Source organism: Schistocerca piceifrons, chromosome 3 (genome assembly GCF_021461385.2).
Source record: "Schistocerca piceifrons isolate TAMUIC-IGC-003096 chromosome 3, iqSchPice1.1, whole genome shotgun sequence".
Taxonomy (NCBI): Eukaryota; Metazoa; Arthropoda; class Insecta; order Orthoptera; family Acrididae; genus Schistocerca; species Schistocerca piceifrons.
The window spans coordinates 67,123,810-67,144,362 of NC_060140.1; the positions used below are offsets into that span (position 1 = coordinate 67,123,810).

Genomic DNA, 20,553 nt, shown 5'->3' on the forward strand with positions numbered 1-20,553 from the left:
ACATTCTTCAAGGAAAAATACTTGGTAAAAGACGACGGGTAAACAAAAGATCTTGGCTCGAGAACTTCAGCACATAGCCTTCACACCCGAGCGAGAAACATTTTGAAATAAGCAAAAGTGGTGTAGATATGATGTTAACCAAAATCCGAACCGGAAAGGCACTAGAAGAAGAGGAAGAAGAAGAAGAGGAAAGGCTGTTTCACGGAAATGACGGTAGGTCAACTTTCGATGTGATACGAGGACAACCTGTGACCTTTTAGGGTACAGTTTAAGATACAGGTTCTGTGCCCGTAATGGTGACGAATAAAGGTCTCTTAAGCAGTATTATAGGACAACATCTTCAGCGGAAACATAGCGACTTTGAATCGGATATACAGGGTGTCCCAGAAGGAATGGTCAGTATTCAAGGATATGATAGAAACAATCATTCGAGGCAAAACAGTCTAGTGAACATGGGCATTAAAATCCATACATTAACAGCTAAGAGGGCTTCTTCATCTTCAATAATGTGCAACAGATCTCCTCTACTGTAAGTTCCTTGCTTTCCATATTTTGGGAGGAGGTAGCAACCAAACAAAGACAAATTGTTTAATAAATATAGGCTTTAAAGTGTATACATCAAGAGTTGCGGGCATCTGTTTAGTAGAAGATATGTGTTTCACAATAGTGAGGTGAACAAGCCCTCATAGCTCTTACTGTATTTATTTCTGGAGATTTTTTCTTGTTCTGATCCAAACTACACTCCCTCAAAATATGAAAACCGTAGATCTTATGATAGAACAGACCAATTTCGCAATATTGAGCATGTATAAGTGCTTAGAGCTCTTAAGGTATGCTTTTAAGTGCCCATGTTTACTAGACTTCTGTTCGCTTCGAATGATCGTTCCTGTCATATACTCCTAGGACGCCCTGTATAGATACTGAAGCTGCTGAGATTACCCAAAACATCGCATAAATATTTTAAATAGGAAGAGCACCACCATACAGTCTAAACGTAAGTACAGTAACTGGTGAATTTTTCCAGTGCCCTTCAGACGACGTTGCAAACCTCGTCCGTCTCGTCGACGAGGCAGTCTGTCCAGGGCACCCAGGTGCCGTTCCAGCGCCTGGGGTCAGCCAGGTCGGGCTCCGTCTCGCCCTCCTGTTGGGGCTCCAGCGGTTGCGACAGAGCCTCCAGGCGGTCCAGCAGCGTGGCGAGGACGTCTTCAGGAGGTACACCGTCACCGGATTCGCAGGGGTCCTCCAGGATGTTGAAGACGCAGAAGTCGGTGTTGTTCTGGATGGAGCACAGCGGCTCCAGGGGCCGGACTGGACAGGAGACGGTTGCCTCCGCGCGCAGCCTCAGCACCTCCTCGGCTGGAGTGGGACTGCCGAGCGCGCTGGAGAGGGCCTGGCCCGCCGGGCTGGACAACACCTGCTCGGCATCATAAGGGGGCGTGTACGCCGCGTCTTCTGAGCCGCTCGCTCCTTCGTACACCTCTGCCTTCTGCGTTCCTGTTAGGTAGATATTTAAATGTGGGCATCAGTTCTTCTTATCAAAACTGCGAGGTGCCGGGGCTAGCAGTGTATTTAGCACTAAATTCTTCTAGAATCTTCATATATAAACTATGCTTTAAGCCCCCCCCCCCCCCCTACCTATTCTAACCCCGACTTTTGCTGTTGCACATGGATTAAAAAGAAACGAGAACTGACTAATCGACTCTGCAAGTGGAGTATAAAAGAGTTTGGCACCTGCAATAATTTAATTTGATAAATAAGTTAAATAAAGGCAAGTTTCATTAACGTAGTGAGAAATGAAAGGGTTGCTCTACTGATTGACAGAATGACATTTCTGTCCAAAATAACAATATGATTTATTATGATTAAACTGAAAATAATAAACAAAACACATGAAACATTTACAATACAGCAAATTGCCTCAAATTGGATACTCAAATGCTGTGAAGGTGAAGTCCCTAAACTAGACTGTGACATTTATGACGCAGTGGTATGTGGAGCCAATTCCTTGCAACTCAAATCTTAAGAGAAACACACAGCCAACCAACATTAATTGCTGCTACAGTAGTGATAGCTCAGACAATGACCACGCAAGACAGAACAAAGTTAGAAAAAGACGAACAGGCGCGCGCTGCTGAGCTCTGATTATCACCTAGGAAAATCCCTAATCTACCGGTGCTGCGGACATACATTACCAAGCTGTCTTCTTAACTGCTAGAACACAATCTGGCGTACCGGAGGCCATGGCTGATTGCTTCGACGTCCCGTCGTGATGATGATAATGTTGCGAGTATAACCCGAAACAAATTATCCTGGTCTTGCTGTACCAGACTAAAGACTTCTTAGCAATCCAAATGCCCCTCTGATGGAGACGAAGAAGGCTCACCACACAATCACTGACGGTACAGTGATTGAATTTAACAAGCGAAGTCACACAGTAACTCCAATACAGTCAACTTCAGCCAAAACTCCTCAAGACATACAACATAGGCCGCTTGTACGCAGAACGCTCAATTGCCACCTGTACTCTGAAAGTTAAGTTGAAGTCGACACTTCAGCAACTTCGTCAAACAGTTACAATTAAATAAAAGTATATTAGACAGCCAACGGAAGGCAGGCTGTCCAGGGCAGCGAGAGATCAGTCTTGTAACTTACTCTGACCGAAAGGCGAGAGCCGACTCTCTCAAGAGCACCCGTACAAGCCGAACACAGAACATTCCCGCCCCCACGACAGTGGCCGTGGTTAAACGTTCCAATCAGCAACTCGAAAATCGGCGTAAAATTCCACTCTATTGCTGAAGCACTACTAGTCCGCCAATGGAGAGCCTTGGCGTCAATTTCTGCGCCGATTTTGCCACGTCACGGAGCTATGCCCTGAGCAAGCTAATCGCAGTTACGATTTTGCAGAAAACTCGGGAATTTGCCCGCCAAGACTGCCTGGGAACACAAGTCATTCCCACACCTCGCTGGTAGCCGGCCAGAAAGTGTTTTCACTAAGTTTCTGCGAAGTAACGGAATCTCTAGCCCAGATTCCTGCCCATTCATGGGACAGCAGATCAACATGAACGTGACTCTCTCGCCATCTGATCGAGAACAGGCTGTAAGGCTTTTATATCACGCCTGGATAGGCGGCGCGTGGGTCTGCTCCAGAGAACTGCTTCTGTAATATAGGCGGTGAGTGAAGGAAGCGAGTAGGAGCAGGAGAGGTAAAGCACTTCGGAACTGCATGTAAAAATTGCTCTGAGCACTATGGGACTTAATATCTGAGGTCATCAGTCACCTAGAACTTAGAACTACTTAAACCCAGCTAACCTAAGGATGTCACACACATCCATGCCCAAGGCAGGATTCGAACCTGCGACCGTAGCGGTCACGCGGTTCCAGACTGAAGCGCCGAGAACCGCTCTGCCACCCCGGCCGGCTACTGCATGTAACTTTAGCACATTTTATAGATTCAAGAACACAAGTAAATATCAAATGCATTCATAACTTTGGCTAGCATGAGCATGCTGGTGTGAAGCTGTAGTCAATGACTAATCCTGTGATGTTAGGATGACTGTTCTGTATAATCTCAAAGGTATCAAATACTCGTTGCTGTCCAAACTTTAACTGAGCGTAAGTAATACACAGTCTCATTAGCCAGTTAGCCCACTCGGTAGCAGATGCGATATTTCCAGGCCGTCTGCTCTTGGTGAAAGAGGCCCAGGTGAACGTTTTCTTGATGCAGTGTGCCAGCACATGACAGAATGTGACTGACCTCTGCAGCTACCACTGTTAGCGGTCTCTACAGTGATGGTGTGACAGGCGTGGCCGCATTCAGTGCCATCCGAGATCCACATTGCTGTCAGGCGCAATGCGAGATGTTCTGCCTGCATGCATTAGCGAACGAAGTCGTGCCTGCTACTGGAGGTAGGGCCTACCATCAGTCGCCGGAGCCTGAAACTTCGACGCTCCACAACGTCACTGGGTAATATCTCTAGACGTGGCTTTGTATCCTAATTTTGTTCTTCAAGACACCTTCCACATCTACTCAAACATTGTTCGTGTAATTCGAATTTTGAAACACCAATTAGTGTGTGTGTGTGTGTGTGTGTGTGTGTGTGTGTGTGTGTATGTGCGTGTGTGTGTGTGTGTTTGTATGTGTGTGTGGTAGGGTGTGTGGGTGTGTGTGGGGGTGTGAGGGGGTGTACTGAGGGAGCTAGTTTGTCCTGTCTTTTGTGTGTATAAATATAAATTATTATTTCACTATGATACAGTGGTGGGTGCTCTAGGGCGGATAGATTGCATACATTATGTGGTAGTACGTTCGTAGTGTCCAAATGGGTCATTATTTATCTAGTACGTGTTTTCTTAGTTCAAAAAACGTTTGGTTGCTAATGTTTGGTAATTTATAATTTATTCTTTACTATTTCTGTTTTTGGATTTAGAAGTTTTCTTGTACGGCTAGGAAATGCTTCTTCTTAGTGAATGTTTCTATTGAGGTAGGGTGGTAGTTTTCTTGTCGGAGGGGTTCCGCAAATGTTGAATGACTGTTTCTGTATTTTCATGCTCTTTTATGTTCTTTACACCTTATTTCAAGTGTTCTGTTAGTCTAGTCTAAGTATGGAGTATCACAACTCTTACACAGTATATTCCAGATCTTTGATATATGTCAGAATCATCCTCCTTCTTTAAACGTTTCTGTATTGAGCTATTACTGTATCCTGAATATAACAAGATCCTGAACGTGGGCTTTCTACGGCAGTTTACTATTTGTCTGAAGACCTAGAAATTTTAAATGTTCAGTTTCACTAATCACATGGCCATTCTGTGAAATTATATATATTACGTGGCGAGTTAATTTTTCACTATTCTGTCATATTGTATCTGTGTTTCTTTGGCATCATCCGTGGCTGTCGTTGGTAAAGTTCTCCTCCCATCAGCCGTAGACGACCCAATGGCGCAGTCGGATCTCCAGCAGCCGCTGAAGGTTGAGCCCAGTCTTCCATTGGCCGCAGATGCCCCATATGTCCAGTCGTGTCTCAGGTCGCCATCCATGTTTGGACCTGGCCATGAAGACCCTCCCACCATGGCCCGCTGCATGAAGGCAGTGCCTCCTCTCTTCAGATGCTGCGTTGCCTGACTAAACCATCTCTTCTTAAGGATGGATTGGTATACATTCCAGGGAGTCATCTATCCTACAACCAACCGTACAGACATGGACCGTGGGTTGCTGCACCTACAAGCCATTGGCAACACTTCATCCGAATATCATAGACAAACAGACTGAATGTTACATAAATACCCCAGGTTTCTTTTGATGGATATTCACGACACCATCATTGCATCGGCTGGTGGTGTGTTTGTCACGATATGCAGCGCTGTCATCGCCGACACATCATCCATGGTATTATGTGCCAGCTGTAACCACCACCATATTCTAATCAACAGGCTAACAGCGAGTGCTTCCTGCATGGTGCTCGCTGAAATCTGCCACCAGTCTGTCCTCTAGCTTGCCACTGACCGTCCTGCCCCTCATTTTGCTGGACGTTCTATACGACTGTCCAAGACCTCTTGTCCCACTGGACGCCATCTGTGACAGTTCAGAGCTGCTGTCTCACTGGACCCTCTCTCTGAGGGTCAACGACTGCCGTCTCGCTGCTCACTAACACCAACTGTCAAGGACCGCCCTCTCGGTGGACCTTGACTGTCACTCGTCCCCGAATGACTTACAGTTCTCAGCCTATGGCGACCGCCACTGAAATACATCTCTGTTATTGTATTTCTGTTCCTCATCGAGCCCTCTCCAGTTCAATATCTTTCGCACTAGAACATCGCGCCAATACGCTGCGCTGAAGTGCGAGGCCAAGAAAGGCACAGTATTACTGCGGAACGTGTAAGTTAGAACTCTGCCTTCGCAGCGAATATGTTGACACTCGAGGTTGTAGAACTCGCATGTACAGTATTGAGACTGCATTCGCTATATGCTGCGAAACGAAAAGGAACAGGAAGTCGCGATGCGCGAAAAAATGTCTTCGAATGCGTTCTATACACATGATCCGATGAGATAGTAATATGTGGAGGGGTTTTTCGATTTTAGGGCGCAGAATGCATTTTTCTTAATTTTCGCTTCGCTCACTCACCCGTTATCAGAAAATTGAAGTGTACTGACGTCTTTTGTACGAAATTTAATGTGTTTCCAAGTGGTATAGGTGTTTTTGAAGATAACATGTTTATTCTTAGATTTTTAAAGGGTGGAAGTGTTTTTTTTTCTCCCTTGATGTTCACGCCGAAGGCCCTAAAATAGATCCTTCTCTGCGCAGTCTAGTGTCAACATTATTCGTCAGAAAATCAAAACTGAGTAACGAAATTTTAATGAAATTTTGTCTATTTTGCATAGAGTAGTTACCTTCGAAAAACCCATAGCCTCCGGTATATAGGCAAGAAAATGAAGAAACTGCGAATATTTTGTTGTTTTTTACGTTTTCCGTCCAGCTCTCACAAGGCAGCAGACATGAAATTCGTGTTCAGCACCACATGAAACCCATGGAAGCCCTCAGAATAAAACTTGCGTGATTTTGTCACGAGAAAACCACCATTTGGCCGGCTAAGTTCCTAGTTATGATGTTTTTGAAATGATAACGCGGCTCTTGGACACCTTGTGTGTAGTGTAACAATAGTTATAAGGTATAAAAATTAAGCGGCTGCTTCAGTAAGGACCATTTCTTGTGTATGCTAAGACAGAAGTTGCAATGCAAACTTTATTTTCAGGAATTTGTGCAAAGAGACGCCCCTTTGGTCTGCCAGCCTACAACACTCCACCGTGTCTGTGTCTCTCGCTCTTACCTCTGATGAGCTTCCAATTGCCGACCCGCACGGCTGCGTTGCCGGCCTTTTCGTCGATGTTGACGAGCAGCTCGGTGCGTGGGTGTAGTTCATCGGCCACCAGCTCTGGCCACACGTTGACGCCGTCCAGGTCATCTGAGAGGGAAGATGCGTTTCCTCCTGCGAATACAAGGAAATTTCAGTATTCCTCGCCCCACGCGGTGTAACAATTTATGCCTCGTGATGACTGGGTGTTGTGTGCTGTCCTTAGGTTAGTTAGGTTTAAGTAGTTCTAAGTTCTAGGGGACTGATGACCATAGCTGTTAAGTCCCATAGTGCTCAGAGCCATTTGAACAATTTGTAACAATTTATAGTATATCGTCAGGGCATATGTATTCTGATAATAAATTAAAATGAAGATGCATTCCCTCAAATTATAAAGGTTACAATTTATTCCCCAAAGATTGTCCGTCTGTTGGTGCTGTTTTCGACATACAACAGATCAACACCATACATTTCTGCTTCAGTTTTTCCATCTTCCTGACCTGAATTTCCCTTTTAAAACGCCGCATCTACAAAATACAATGTTACAGATGTCACGACTTATGACTTACGATTCTTCTGCTTCAGAAACGTTGTGGCGTTTCGGCACAACGGACAGCAATGGGTGAGAATGCGTCAGTCTAGTCGAGATTGAAACAGTGAAATGGAAAATTAATTTAAAATATGTATCAGTACACGACAATTAGGGCAAAGTAAAATCATGGTTCAAATGGCTCTGAGCACCCCGGCCGGCAGTAAAATCATGGTAATTAATAATAAACATGTTGAAATGATAAGCCGACCTTGCCAGAAGCTATTGTCGTACTAGTATTTCCCCTTTCTAATGATATTGTTAAAACAATAACATTAAGAACGTAGTATGATGTATGAGAGTAATGTAACGAACAGCGCCGTTAATACAATAGAGGTGATCTAGCAGAAAGCGTCGAAAATTCCTTAAGACTCTTCGCAGATGATATGGTTGCCTATAATAAAGCACTTACGTTAGAAGGCAGTATCAATTTGAAGAGCAATCTACAGAGTATTAATGAATGGTGCAGGCTCTGGCAGTTGACTCTGAGTGTAAACAAATGTAACACGCTGTACACACATAGGAAAAGAAATCCACTATTGTACAATTACACTATTGACGGTAAAACGCTGGAAACACTATCAACCGTAAAATACTATCTAGGAGTAGCATTCCAGATCGACCTTAAGTGGAATGATCATGTAAAACAAACAGTTGGAAAAGCAGCTTCATTGGAAGAATCTTAAGGGGGCGAGGGGTAGGACGTTAAAAATAAAAAAAATCGATTTTTCAAAAATATGACTATGCAGGAGTAGGTCTGATAATGAATAAACAATAGGAATGCGGGTAAGCTACTACGAACAGCATATTGAACGCTCTATTGTAGCCTAGATGGACACCAAGGCCACTCCTACCATAACAGTACAAGTTTATAGGCCTACTAGCTCCGCAGATGATGAAGAGATTGAAGAAACGTACGATGTGATAAAAGAAATTATTCAGATGGTTAAGGCAGACGGTCATGTGGACCGGAATTCGATAGTAGAGAAACGAAGAGAAGGATGAGTAGCAGGTGAATAAGGACTGAGGGTAAGGAATAAAAGAGGAAGCCGCCTGGTAGAATTCTGCGCAGAGCATAACTTAAACACAGCTAACACTTGATTTAAGAATCACGAATGAAGGTTGTACACGTGAAAGAGGCCTGAACACAATGGAAGATTTCAGATACATTACTTAATGGTAAGACAGAGATTTAGGAACCAAGTATCAAATTGTAAGACTTTCCAGGGGCAGATGTGGACTCTGACCATAATTTATTGGTTACGAACTGTAAATTAAAACTGAAGAAACTGCAAAATGGTAGGAATTTAACGAGATGGTACACGGATGAACTGAAAGAACCAGAGTTTTTATAGAGTTTCAGAGAGGGCATTAGGGAACGATTAACAAGAACAGGGGAAAGATATACAGCAGAACAAGAATGCGTAGCTTTGAGAGATGGAATAGTTAAGGCAGGAGAGGATCGGGTAAGTAAAAAGGCGAGGACTAGTAGGAATCCTTGGGTAAAAGAGGAGATACTGACTTTAATTGATGAAAGGAGAAAATATAAAAATACATTTAATAAAGCAAGCGAAAAGGAGAGAAAAAGTCTCAAAAATGAGATCGACTGGAAGTGCAAAATGACTAAGCAGAGAGGGCTGGAGGACTAAGTAAGGCTGTAGCGGCACATATCACTAGGGGTACAATAGATACCACCTAGAGGAAAATTAAAGAAACCCTTGGAGAAAAGAGAACGACGTGTATGAATATCAAGAGCTCAGATGAAAAACCAGTCCTAAACAAAGAAGGGAAGGAGTGTATAGAAGGAGTGTATAGAGGGGCTACACAAGTGCGATGTATCTGAGGACAGTATTACGGAACTGGAAGACGATGTAGATGAAGATGAGATGGGAGATGAGATACTGCGTGAAGAATCTGATAGAGCACTGAAAGACCTATGTCAAAAAACGTTCCCGAGAGTAGACATTCCATTAGAAAATCTGATAGCCTTGGGAGAGCCAGCCATGGTAAAACTCTTCCATCTCGAGAGCAAGATGTACGAGACAGGCAAAATACCCTCAGACTTCCAGAAGAACATAATAATACCAATTCCAAAGAAAGCAGGTGTTGAGGCAGGTGTGAAAATAACCGAACTATCGGTTTAATAAGTCACAGTTGCAAAATACTAACACATATTCTTTACCGACGAATGGAAAACTGGTAGAAGCCGATCTCGGGGAAGAGCAGTTTGGATCCGTAGAAATGTTGGAACACACGAGGCAATACTGACTCTACGACTTATGTAGAAAGATAGATTAAGAAAAGGCAAACCTATATTTCTAGCATTTGTAGACTTAGAGAAAGCTTTAGACAATGTTGAATGGAATACGCTCTTTCAAATTCCGAAGTTATAAGAGACGGGGGCGTGAAAGGGACGCAGTGGTTGAGAAGGGAGTAAGGGTTGCAGCCTATCCTATATGTTGTTCAATCCGTATATTGGGCAAGCAGCAAAGGTAAGAAAAGAAAAGTTTGTAGTAGGAACTAAAATCCATGGAGAAGAAATAAAAAGACTTGAGGTTTACCGACGACATTGTAATTCTGTCAGAAAAGGACCTGGAAGAGTAGTTGAGAGAAATGGACAGTTTCTTGAAAGGAGGATATAAGATGAACAACAACAAGAGCTAAACGAATGTAATGGAATGTAGTCGAATTATATCAGGTGATGCTGACGGATTTAGATTAGGAAATCAGAGACCTAAAGTAGTAGATGAGTTTTACTATTTGGAGAGCAAAATAACTGATGATGGTCGAAGTAGTGAGGATTTAAATTTTGACTGGCAATGGCAAGGAAAGCGTTTCTGAAGAAGAAAAATTTGTTAACATCGTGTACAGATTCAACTGTCAGGAATCATTTTCTGAAAGCATGTATATGGAGTGTAGCCATATATAGAAGTGAAACATGGATGATAAATAGTTTAGACAAGAAGAAAGTAGAAGCTTTCGAAATGTGGTGCTACAGAAGTATGCTGAAGATTAGATGGGTAGATAGCGTAACTAATGAGGAGGTACTGAATAGAATTGGGGGGAAGAGGAATTTGTGGCACAACCTGACTAAAAGAAGGGATCGATTGGTACGACAGATTTTGGGGCATTAAAGCATCACCAATTTAGTACTGGAGGGAAGCGTGGAGGGTAAAAATCGTACAGGGAGAACAAGAGATGAGTACACTAAGCAGATTCATCTGGATGCAGTAGTTACTCGGAGATGAAGAAGCTTGCACAGGATAGAGTAGCATGGTGAGCTGCATCAAACCTGTCTCTGTACTGAACAACAACAACGTGCCTGTTTTGTAGCACACAATTTCCTGAATAGTTTGATGGATAAAACAGTTTGAGAGATTATAAGCTACGTTATTTGGACTTAAGTGTACGACGATGCTGGTGATGGTGATAAAAAGCTTTTCTTGAAGTTCAAAAACGTGCTTCATGTGGAGCTGAGACTATTGTGCAAAAGTTAGAATGTGTTGGACATGTACAGAAAAGACTTGGTGCCAGACCTATAAGGGTGAGACAAGGTTTGTCAGGAGATAAATTGTGTGATGGGAAGGAATAAAAGGGAGAGGGTGACTGACGTATGCAGAAATTGACAGGCAACAGACATATTATGGTTTGGCAATACGGGGATTTGAAAAATTTGAAGCAAGCAGTTTGGTCCTTATACTTCCACAAAATGTCCTCAGACAGTAACCCTAACCCCAACTTGTGCCCAAAAGGAGTGTGGCTATTAAAATGTCAATTGCTGCTGGTGAAGAATATCATCGCAGGTATTCTCTACCAACTGCTGTAATGGAAGCCATCAAACCTGTATTAAGGGACCTCGTGTATGAAAACGTATTGAAGAAATGTCTTCATGGCTGTACCCAAAACCCAAATGAAAGTCTGAACCCATGTGAATGGGAAAGATTGAGAAAAACCATTTTTGTTTGAAGAAATACACTTGCTATTGGTGTTTATGATGCATTTTGGTGTTTTAATGATGGCGTGCAAAGCAGGAAATATATTTTAGAGTGAACTGCATGAAAGCTTTGTATCCGATTGACAGAGAGCGTGTAGTGAAAGCAGACAAATCACTCTTGGAGGTGAATAAATGAAGAAGAGTGCATCACAGGAATGTGAAAAGGAAGAAACATATTTAGAAAATGAAAAAGCACCTTCTAATGGTACTGGACAATCCCAAAAGAATGCTAAATACTTACTGTATGTACTTAGGCACATGTAACACCCAAAATAAATATCCTATTAGTTTCAAACTGAGCATGCTTATTACACACAAACCCCTTAATGCAAAACCCTATAATTTTAAAACCCATTGACAACTCTGGTAGAAACTTAGATAATTAACTATAAAACTTGACTTTTTTGTAAACATGTAGTTTAAAATGTAACATCTCATTCATTTTTTCATAAACGAAGTAAATTCTAGAGTTTCGTACACCTGTAAGAAATGTTTGTATGATGTCCAAAATTCATCGGAGGATCTCTCTTAGTTATGGAGAAAAGTGTACCTATATCAACAAATGCAAAAAAATTTAACTGAAAAAAATGATGAAATTTCACATGCAAAAACAATTTATTTTGTTATGTTTTTGAACTTCCACTGCTGCGAGTGTGAATTCTGAATCCTAACGGGTCATGCTGACGAAGTTTTATGAATTTATTTGCGAAAGTATAGACAGTGGAAATTAAAATGCCCTGTGGTGCCTCTCCTGCTCCAAGTCGACCCGGTTGACGTCCTACCCCCCTTAAGGAAACGTAACTCATCCACAAAGGGAACGGCCCACAAGTCGTTTATTCGACCGATTCTTGAATATTGTTCACGCGTTTGGGATCCTTACTCAGTAGCACTGATATAAGAGATAGAGAAGATCCAACGAAGAGTGGCGCATTTCGTCATAGGATCGTTTACTTGGCCAGAGAGTGTTACCGAGATGCAGACAAGGGAGGCACTGTGCACCAGGAAGAGGTTTACTATCGAAATTTCGAGAGAGCACTTCCTCCCACATCATTTTACCATTTTAAAATAACTGTAATGGAACTCATTCATTAAATAGCAACCGCCTGGGTAAATACTCTTGCTACATCCACCTGCGTTTCTTCTGAAACCGACGAAAATAATAAAAATAAGATGTACAGAACGCAGAATTTCACGACCTGTATTTGCGTCCTTCACGATTTTCATATTTTGGGAACTGGACTGTGGTAAAAGGCAAATTTCTCTGCCTAACGTTTCGTTTTCCAGTGCTGGAGACGTCATCAGAGACCATAACATGTTAGAAAGCAGTTACAATTTCAAACAAGACCAGGAAGCCGGAGCGTCTATGTGTATCAACGCAAGAGTCGCTTCGTGTCTCCTAAAATTGTGGAGTCGCCTCGACATGTTTTGCGGAGCTTGTAATGCAGAAGAGATGGCGCTGTATACTTGATTTAGTTCTAAGGCACGCAGCTTGTCTAATTTTAATTCTCCTCCTTCCCTATTAAAGTTATTCGTAGTGCTCAGAGCCATTTGAACGACCTTTGAAAGGTTCCCCGGTGTCCGACCGTTATCTGCTACACCCGATTTATCCCTTTGGAGCAGACAACATGCTGTCGTATGCACGTACGAACGACAAAAACGACACCCTTCTCAAGGAACACAAGATAAATTGTCGTCTGGAAAACAGTGAAAATCGGCAGTGGCATTGGCACCGGGGAACCGCCAAATTTATTTCTCCGATGCTATTGTTCAGGCGAGATCTAATCATTATTACGTCAGGATGTGCAGAGAAGCCACAGCAATTGAAAAGCACAAGAACAGCTCTAACAGAAAAGAAAAACTAAACTAGGGTTGTGGACCTTAGTGCTATATCAAGCAAACGCCGCCAAATCTTCCCCACTATAAGCTACATAACATATGTCGGTGTGACTCTGCGATATACGCACGGATCCGATGACGACACGAACCGATCATTGCATGGACACCTGTAAATAATCCTGGTTGTTGAGTTATTCGACACTGACGATGGAATCATTATTGGAAGCCGAAACATTAGGCAGTTAAACATGCCTCTGCCACGGCACCGTGCACAAGAAACAAAAATAACCAAGAGGTACTATCATACCCAAAAGTAACCAAACGACCTGAATTACTTTTCACTTGACTTTCTTTCAGCGCCCATAACGTAACTGTTTTGCGAGTCCTTTAATCTCTTTGCAGTACAGTCGTTCGACTAGAACACTGCTCTTTAATGTAATCAGTCGAGATGTAAATCAACATCACAATATTGCAAATAATAGGAAATGCTTCATTAGGGATGAGACAGCCCATAACGTTCGTAGACTTAATACTATTACTGTAAGTCACATTTCAAAATCACTACAACACTCACTATATTTTTAGTTAACCAACTCCGCCACGTAAGTGCTTCCAGCAACCTTTAGGCAAAATTAAATATATGGGCAAGAGATTTCGAGTCAGTATCTGGACTTCTAAAATTCTATGAGATTTCGAAGTATTTTTACTCTTTAAAAGGTTTTCCCATACTTGTGAAATGTCATTCCTGATACGAGTGGATAGCCATAAACTGGATTTTGAACTAAGCAGTTAAAAGAAACGAGATTAACAGCGGCAAGTGCTCTAAGTAAACCTCAAAATTAACATAGTATCACGAGAAATTTCTCTGTAGTAATGACTGAGCAATTATTTATGCATATTTTAGAACTTTAAACGACATGGCGGACTATTTTGTTCTGTATCTGTATTTAAACCAAGCACCTACAGGCACTGAAACTACGCAAAGCTTTCTGACCGAGTTTCGATTACAGTAACGTTCGTCATCGGTAACCGAGCGGAAAGATTTCACCAATATCAGTTAAAAAATCTGAACTTCAAAACTTCGTGCACTGCCTCGAATCACGTCAACACCCTTATTTCCTCGTTAACTAACTGCGATAAACATTTAATATAATTTAAAGCAGCCGCGTTTGCACACGCTCAAAACGATGTGCCATGATGTAAAGATTTGTGACGCAGACTCAAACCTAGCACGTAATCCGTCTGTTAACTGAGTAAAATCACATTCTGGGAATTTTGTCCTTACTCTGAAGAGACATACTTAGGAGGAATACGAATATTCTGTATGGTGATCATCGAATTATTCCAATTATTACAGGTCCTTTATTCGAAAAATTGTGAAAATAAGAGACAGAGAAGCACCTATAAAGTAATATGTAATAGTCAGTGAAATTGGGCACACCCCATCAGTGATCAGATGATTATGGGAAACTCCTCTCTGGCTTAGCCAGTACTCCAGTACAAACTTGAGGGTTTCATAGTAATCTGTTACTTAGATTCTTTGCTCTCTTTATCTAGTACAATAGAGTAGCAGAAAACGTCTGACTTTAAATACACTGTTCCAGTGGGATTTGAGCCCATTGCAGCAGGTTTAGTTACACTCAGTTACTGTGGAATCAATAATGCGTTCATTCTCTCAATAGTGTAGTACATACTAAGGCAGAGAGAATCAATTTAATTATTTATTTTATGTTTAGTTTAACATAATGCAACGCATTTCAGACATGTTTTGCTCATCACCAGGGGCTCATGTATACAGAAAACTTTTATCTACATATCTTAATTTTACGTAATATATAACTGTTTCGTTCGCTGCTGGAGTGGCTGTTGGAATATTTTAAGAGAGGGGTGTCAGCAGCACGCCAGGAATCAACGTTCAGTTGTGTCCTCTACTGACGTGGAGCTCTGTGTCGTAGTGACTGACATCAAAGCCTGTATCAGAAACCGATAGTTTGGCGGCCTTTTTTGTGGTGCGGTACTGGTACTGTGTCATACATTTCAATATGGGTAACAGTCAAGCGTTGATTTATAGCAGCGCTTTGGCATGAAAGTTAATGCACCAACAAGTTCTGAAATTAGTTTTTACTCAACCTATTTCCTGTACATGACGTTCATCGAATTCTTGAAGGATGCATTACTTCTATAATACATTGCACATAAACAGTGACTTGCGACAAGTGCAGCGGTAAACAGTGCCCATTGTATTTATGTTGGTTAATTTTTGTGCAATCTTGAAACTGAAAATAAATACATAAATAAATAAATCTTCTTGAGATAACATTCAATACCCACTAGACAAATAAATCAAACACTTCTTGGAAAAGGTTTTTTTCCGTTGTTTTTATTCTTCCGTATTGTGGCTTCTGCCGAAACGTGAGTTCTCCTGAGGCACCATGACTTGTCAAAAACACAAATTTTTGTGCCAAATTAATTAAAATGATGCACACTTTGTAGCAACTCTCTTACCTGAAGTAGGCACATCAAAAATTACCTCTCCTTTACTGTAAAGTGTGAAGTAAAAAATAGTGAACCAAAGCTTTGTATTTCGGAATCTTTTTCAGATTATTGTAGTCGTACATGGCATACTGTATACACTCATCGATACTAGCATTTTTGGTCGAAGTTACAAAATACGCAAAGTGGCTTTGTGCTCTAGCGATTGTCACATGATATGCCTCACACGTACCATTGCCAACACCATCTCGAAATTTTGTCAGACTTTCGTTAGCAGCTATTAATTTCTCACACACTCCGGTACACGCTATAGCCAAAAGAAGTAGATCTGGTAAATCCTAACACAATACGTAATGTGTGTCTTCCAGTGCGCCGGCCGGCATGGCCGAGCGGTTCTAGGCGCTACAGTCTGGAACCACTACCGCTGCGGTCACAGGTTCGAATCCTGCCTCGGGCATGGATGTGTGTGATGTCCTTAGGTTAGTTAGGTTTAAGTAGTTCAAGTTCTAGGGGACTGATGACCTCAGCAGTTAAGTCCCATAGTGCTCAGAGCAATTTCAACCATTTTTCTTCCAGTGCGCTAATGTTGTTCATAACTCCTCTCATGGAATTCAATGTCAGATGGACGCTCAGCATTTCCGTCAAAGTCGCAATACCCCGCTTTTACTCGGTATATCATTTCTTTTTCACGGGACATCACAGACCACGTCATACCGTTTCGCAAGTGTACTTTGCGTGGCTGGTAGAACGGCACATTGGCTAAGGTGACCAGTTTGTAGTCTGCAGTTAGAGGGATTGGATTCCGGTCTCTATGAATTTTAATTCGTGGTAAGAGTTATTAATTTAGGAGGATAATGAGAATAATTAAGTATTCTTTATTTTAAAGCATTAAGAAGTGTGTAACTGAGGATGGAGGGGAGTGAGACGCTCGACTTCACGTCTACATCGCCAGTATTGCTCCACTTTTTCGCTTTGTGTATCACGATTTCAGTGTGGTATTTGCTTTGTGCTTTCGTCGCTATTGGCGTCTTGTTTGCATGTATATAAAGGGAACACAAATTAATGTAATGCTTTTTTCTTGAAGTAAAAAAGTAATACTTTATCTTTGATGCCTTCATCGGCATTGAAGTCATGCTCTTGTGTAAAACAAATTGCATGTTTGCCTGAGATTTTTTTGATCACTAGTTGTAAAATAATTCAACATCAAGAGCCTATTGAACGGCTGAAAAGACTAAAGCAGGCAGCTTATTTTTTGTGTATAGCCTGCTCCTCTCTTTCATTCTAACAACAACAAAACTCAGTGCCGTGTCCCGTGTCCGTCCTCCTCTACAACTGCATTAACCCGTCGCGGAATAGAATGAATCTGTTAGTTTGTGACAACTCTCCCCATGGGTTATGAACAGCTTTGGACAGCGATGGCTTGGTTGTCGGTGCTGGTCTTCTACACCATCTCTGCCCACACGTGCTCTATGGGACTGTGGTGGGTGCCATGGGAGGCCAGTCCAACAGCTCAAGGTCTCCGTTCAGTTGAAACCAATGTTTTACTCAGTTCTCTTTCTGAACAGTAGAACGGTCATGTTGGAGGATTATACAGCCTACTGAAAACCTCTGAAATTCAGAAGCAAGCATTACGTCCCCCATTATTTCGCAGAAGTAATGACTACGAAACGGACGGTCCAGTTGCCGCAGAACTCCGCAACCATCCCCAAACTATGACTGGAGTTCAGCCACACCTTTGGCTCTGATGGACATATTTGCTGCCGAATCTCGCTTCACTTGGTCGATATACCTGGAATGAAGAATTTGGTCCAGTAGAAAACATCTCCTCGGCTGAAAATATAACTTGACTTCCGTATAAAAGCGGTTCCCTTCTGTGCGCCAGTGCGAAATATAATCTGGCTGCCTTACGTTGTTCCTTCAACGTGTCCTTGACCGCTGATTTTCGTCCATACCATCTCTTCACGTTGTGACGGCAACGAAGGGTAGACCTGCCCACCTGTAGCTGGAGGATGGTTTTAATTACTATGTTAGTCCTGAAATGGTTTTCATCACTGCAGTGCCGTATACTATTGTCTTGGTCATTGGTGGTAGTCCGTGATTGTCCAGGGAAACGACGGCGGTTGACATGATCTTCCGCCTCCATCCTCTTCACCCAGAGATGTATCGTAGATTTGACGCATCCTAGGGCACGGCGCTGATGCAGTATCCATCCTCATAAAGCGTAGTAATGCGATCTTTATCAAATTCCTTGAGCTGTGACATTTTGCATGTAAGATCCTACTGACAAGGCAGATGCAAACGAAGTGCCATATGAGGTGGAGAGCACATCCTTCTCCTCTGAAGTCACATTCTTTCCCGATTAGACGGTTAGGAAAAAGATCTGACAAATTAGTTCCCTGTGGGTATTTTGCCTCTAAACATTACACGTAGTAATAATAACGAGGCTCTGATATTCACTTTGTGACGCACAGCATCCTTCTCCTGCTAGTATTAACTCACCTGTGTTACCCCACACATCACACCACAGAAGTGTGTAACTGGGCTTCATGCAATTGGTACGATAGCGGAGTAGGCAAAGTGATGAGTTTGTAGGCCTACTCCTGTGCTATCGAGTTCGAATACTGCAGCTTCTACAGAACTTAGCTCGTTGTAAACAGAGAATTGTTAGTTTAGCAGGGTAAAGTTAACTGTGACGTCCAACATACAGTGTCGTAAACATTTGTGTATCATTTGTGTATATGGCATCCAGCACTCGTTGGAGGAAGGCAAGGGCAAGCCGTCTCTCGCGGTTTCCCTGTTGTGAACGGATCTCATCTGGTGGATGAACACAACCGTTGGGGTATTAATCATTTCGTACTGTCTGATGGTTAACTCGTTTTAAACCCATGATATCCGCAGCTGCAGGAACACAACGCAACAGGAACTCTCGGGAAAACTATAATACAATACTATCAGACGAAAGAATCCACCTGACCCAGACTGTGCAGACTTTGTTTTAAGCCTTTTTCACCTAGACAAGAAGGAATTGTTATTCGGTAGATTTGTGAATGTTGCTGCTTAAGATGTTTTACGATTCCTACGCCTACGACAACGTTAAAATAAACTTTCTTAAGAGACTCGTGGTCTAGGGGTAGTGTCTTAGATCCATAATCAAAACGTCTTCGGTCCCGGGTTCGACCCCCGCCACTGCCTAAATTTTGATAAATAATCAGCGTTGGTGGCCGAAGACTTCCGGCATTAGAAGTCAGCCTCATTCTGCCAACGGCCTTGTCACAGAGGGCGGAGGAGCGGGTACAGGTTCAGGGCACTCTCTTTTCCTACGGGTGGGAAATTGCCCCTAAAGGCGGAAGAATCAGCAATGACCAACGACATGAGGATGCAGAAGGCAATGGAAACCACTGCATTAAAGACACGTATCATGTATCCACAGAACATGTGGCCTGTAATTGAAGAAGTGTCATAATGATCTCTCCATTGGCAAAAGATTCCGGAATAGTCCCCCATTCGGATCTCCGGGAGGGGACTGCCAAGAGGGAGGTTACCATGAGAAAAAGATTGAATAATCTACGAAAGGATAACGTTCTACGAGTCGGGGCGTGGAATGTCTGAAGCTTGAACGTGGTAGGGAAACTAGAAAATCTGAAAAGGGAAATGCAAAGGCTCAATCTAGATATAGTAGGGGTCAGTGAAGTGAAGTGGAAGGAAGACAAGGATTTCTGGTCAGATGAGTATCGGGTAATATCAACAGCAGCAGAAAATGGTATAACAGGTGTAGGATTCGTTATGAAATGGAAGGTAGGACAGAGGGTGTGTTACTGTGAATAGTTCAGTGACCGGGTTGTTCTAATCAGAATCGACAGCAGACCAACACCGACAACGATAGTTCAGGTACACATGCCGACGTCGCAAGCTGAAGATGAACAGATAGAGAAAGTGTATGAGGATATTAAAAGGGTAATGCAGTATGCAAAGGGGGACGAAAATCTAATAGTCATGGGCGACTGGAATGCAGTTGTAGGGGAAGGAGTAGAAGAAAAGGTTACAGGAGAATATCGGCTTGGGACAAGAAATGAAAGAGGAGAAAGACTAATTGAGTTCTGTAACAAGTTTCAGCTAGTAATAGCGAATACCCTGTTCAAGAATCACAAGAGGAGGAGGTATACATGGAAAAGGCCGGGAGATACGGGAAGATTTCAATTAGATTACATCATGGTCAGACAGAGATTCCGAAATCAGATACTGGATTGTAAAGCGTACCCAGGATCAGATATAGACACAGATCACAATATAGTAGTGATGAAGAGTAGGCTGAAGTTCAAGACATTAGTCAGGAAGAATCAATACGCAAAGAAGTGGGATACGGAAGTACTAAGGAATGACGAGATACGTTTGAATTTCTCTAACGCTATAGGTACAGCAATAAGGAATAGCGCAGTAGGCAGTACAGTTGAAGAGGAATGGACATCTCTAAGAAGGGCCATCACAGAAGATGGGAAGGAAAACATAGGTACAAAGAAGGTAGCTGCGAAGAAACCATGGGTAACAGAAGAAATACTTCAGTTGATTGATGAAAGGAGGAAGTACAAACATGTTCCGAGAAAATCAGAAATACAGAAATACAAGTCGCTGAGGAATGAAATAAATAGGAAGTGCAGGGAAGCTAAGACGAAATGGCTGCAGGAAAAATGTGAAGACATCGAAAAAGATAAGATTGTCGGAAGGTCAGAATCAGCATACAGGAAAGTCAAAACAGCCTTTGGTGACATTAAAAGCAACGGTGGTAACATTGAGGGAG

The 20,553-nt window shown here is 42.4% G+C and overlaps 1 protein-coding gene across 1 annotated transcript in view; it reads right to left on the reverse strand.

Annotated features, from left to right (window-relative positions):
- Positions 1-1,030: 1,030 nt before the first annotated feature.
- The window catches only part of LOC124788395 (arylsulfatase B-like), an 87,744-nt gene continuing 68,221 nt past the window's right edge, over positions 1,031-20,553 (reverse strand). Inside the window, exons 7-8 of the mRNA XM_047255661.1 lie at positions 6,799-6,981; positions 1,031-1,494 (exon numbers count right to left, since the gene is read on the reverse strand). Coding sequence (XP_047111617.1) covers positions 1,031-1,494; positions 6,799-6,981 — 647 coding nt within the window. The remainder of the gene's footprint in view (positions 1,495-6,798; positions 6,982-20,553) is intronic.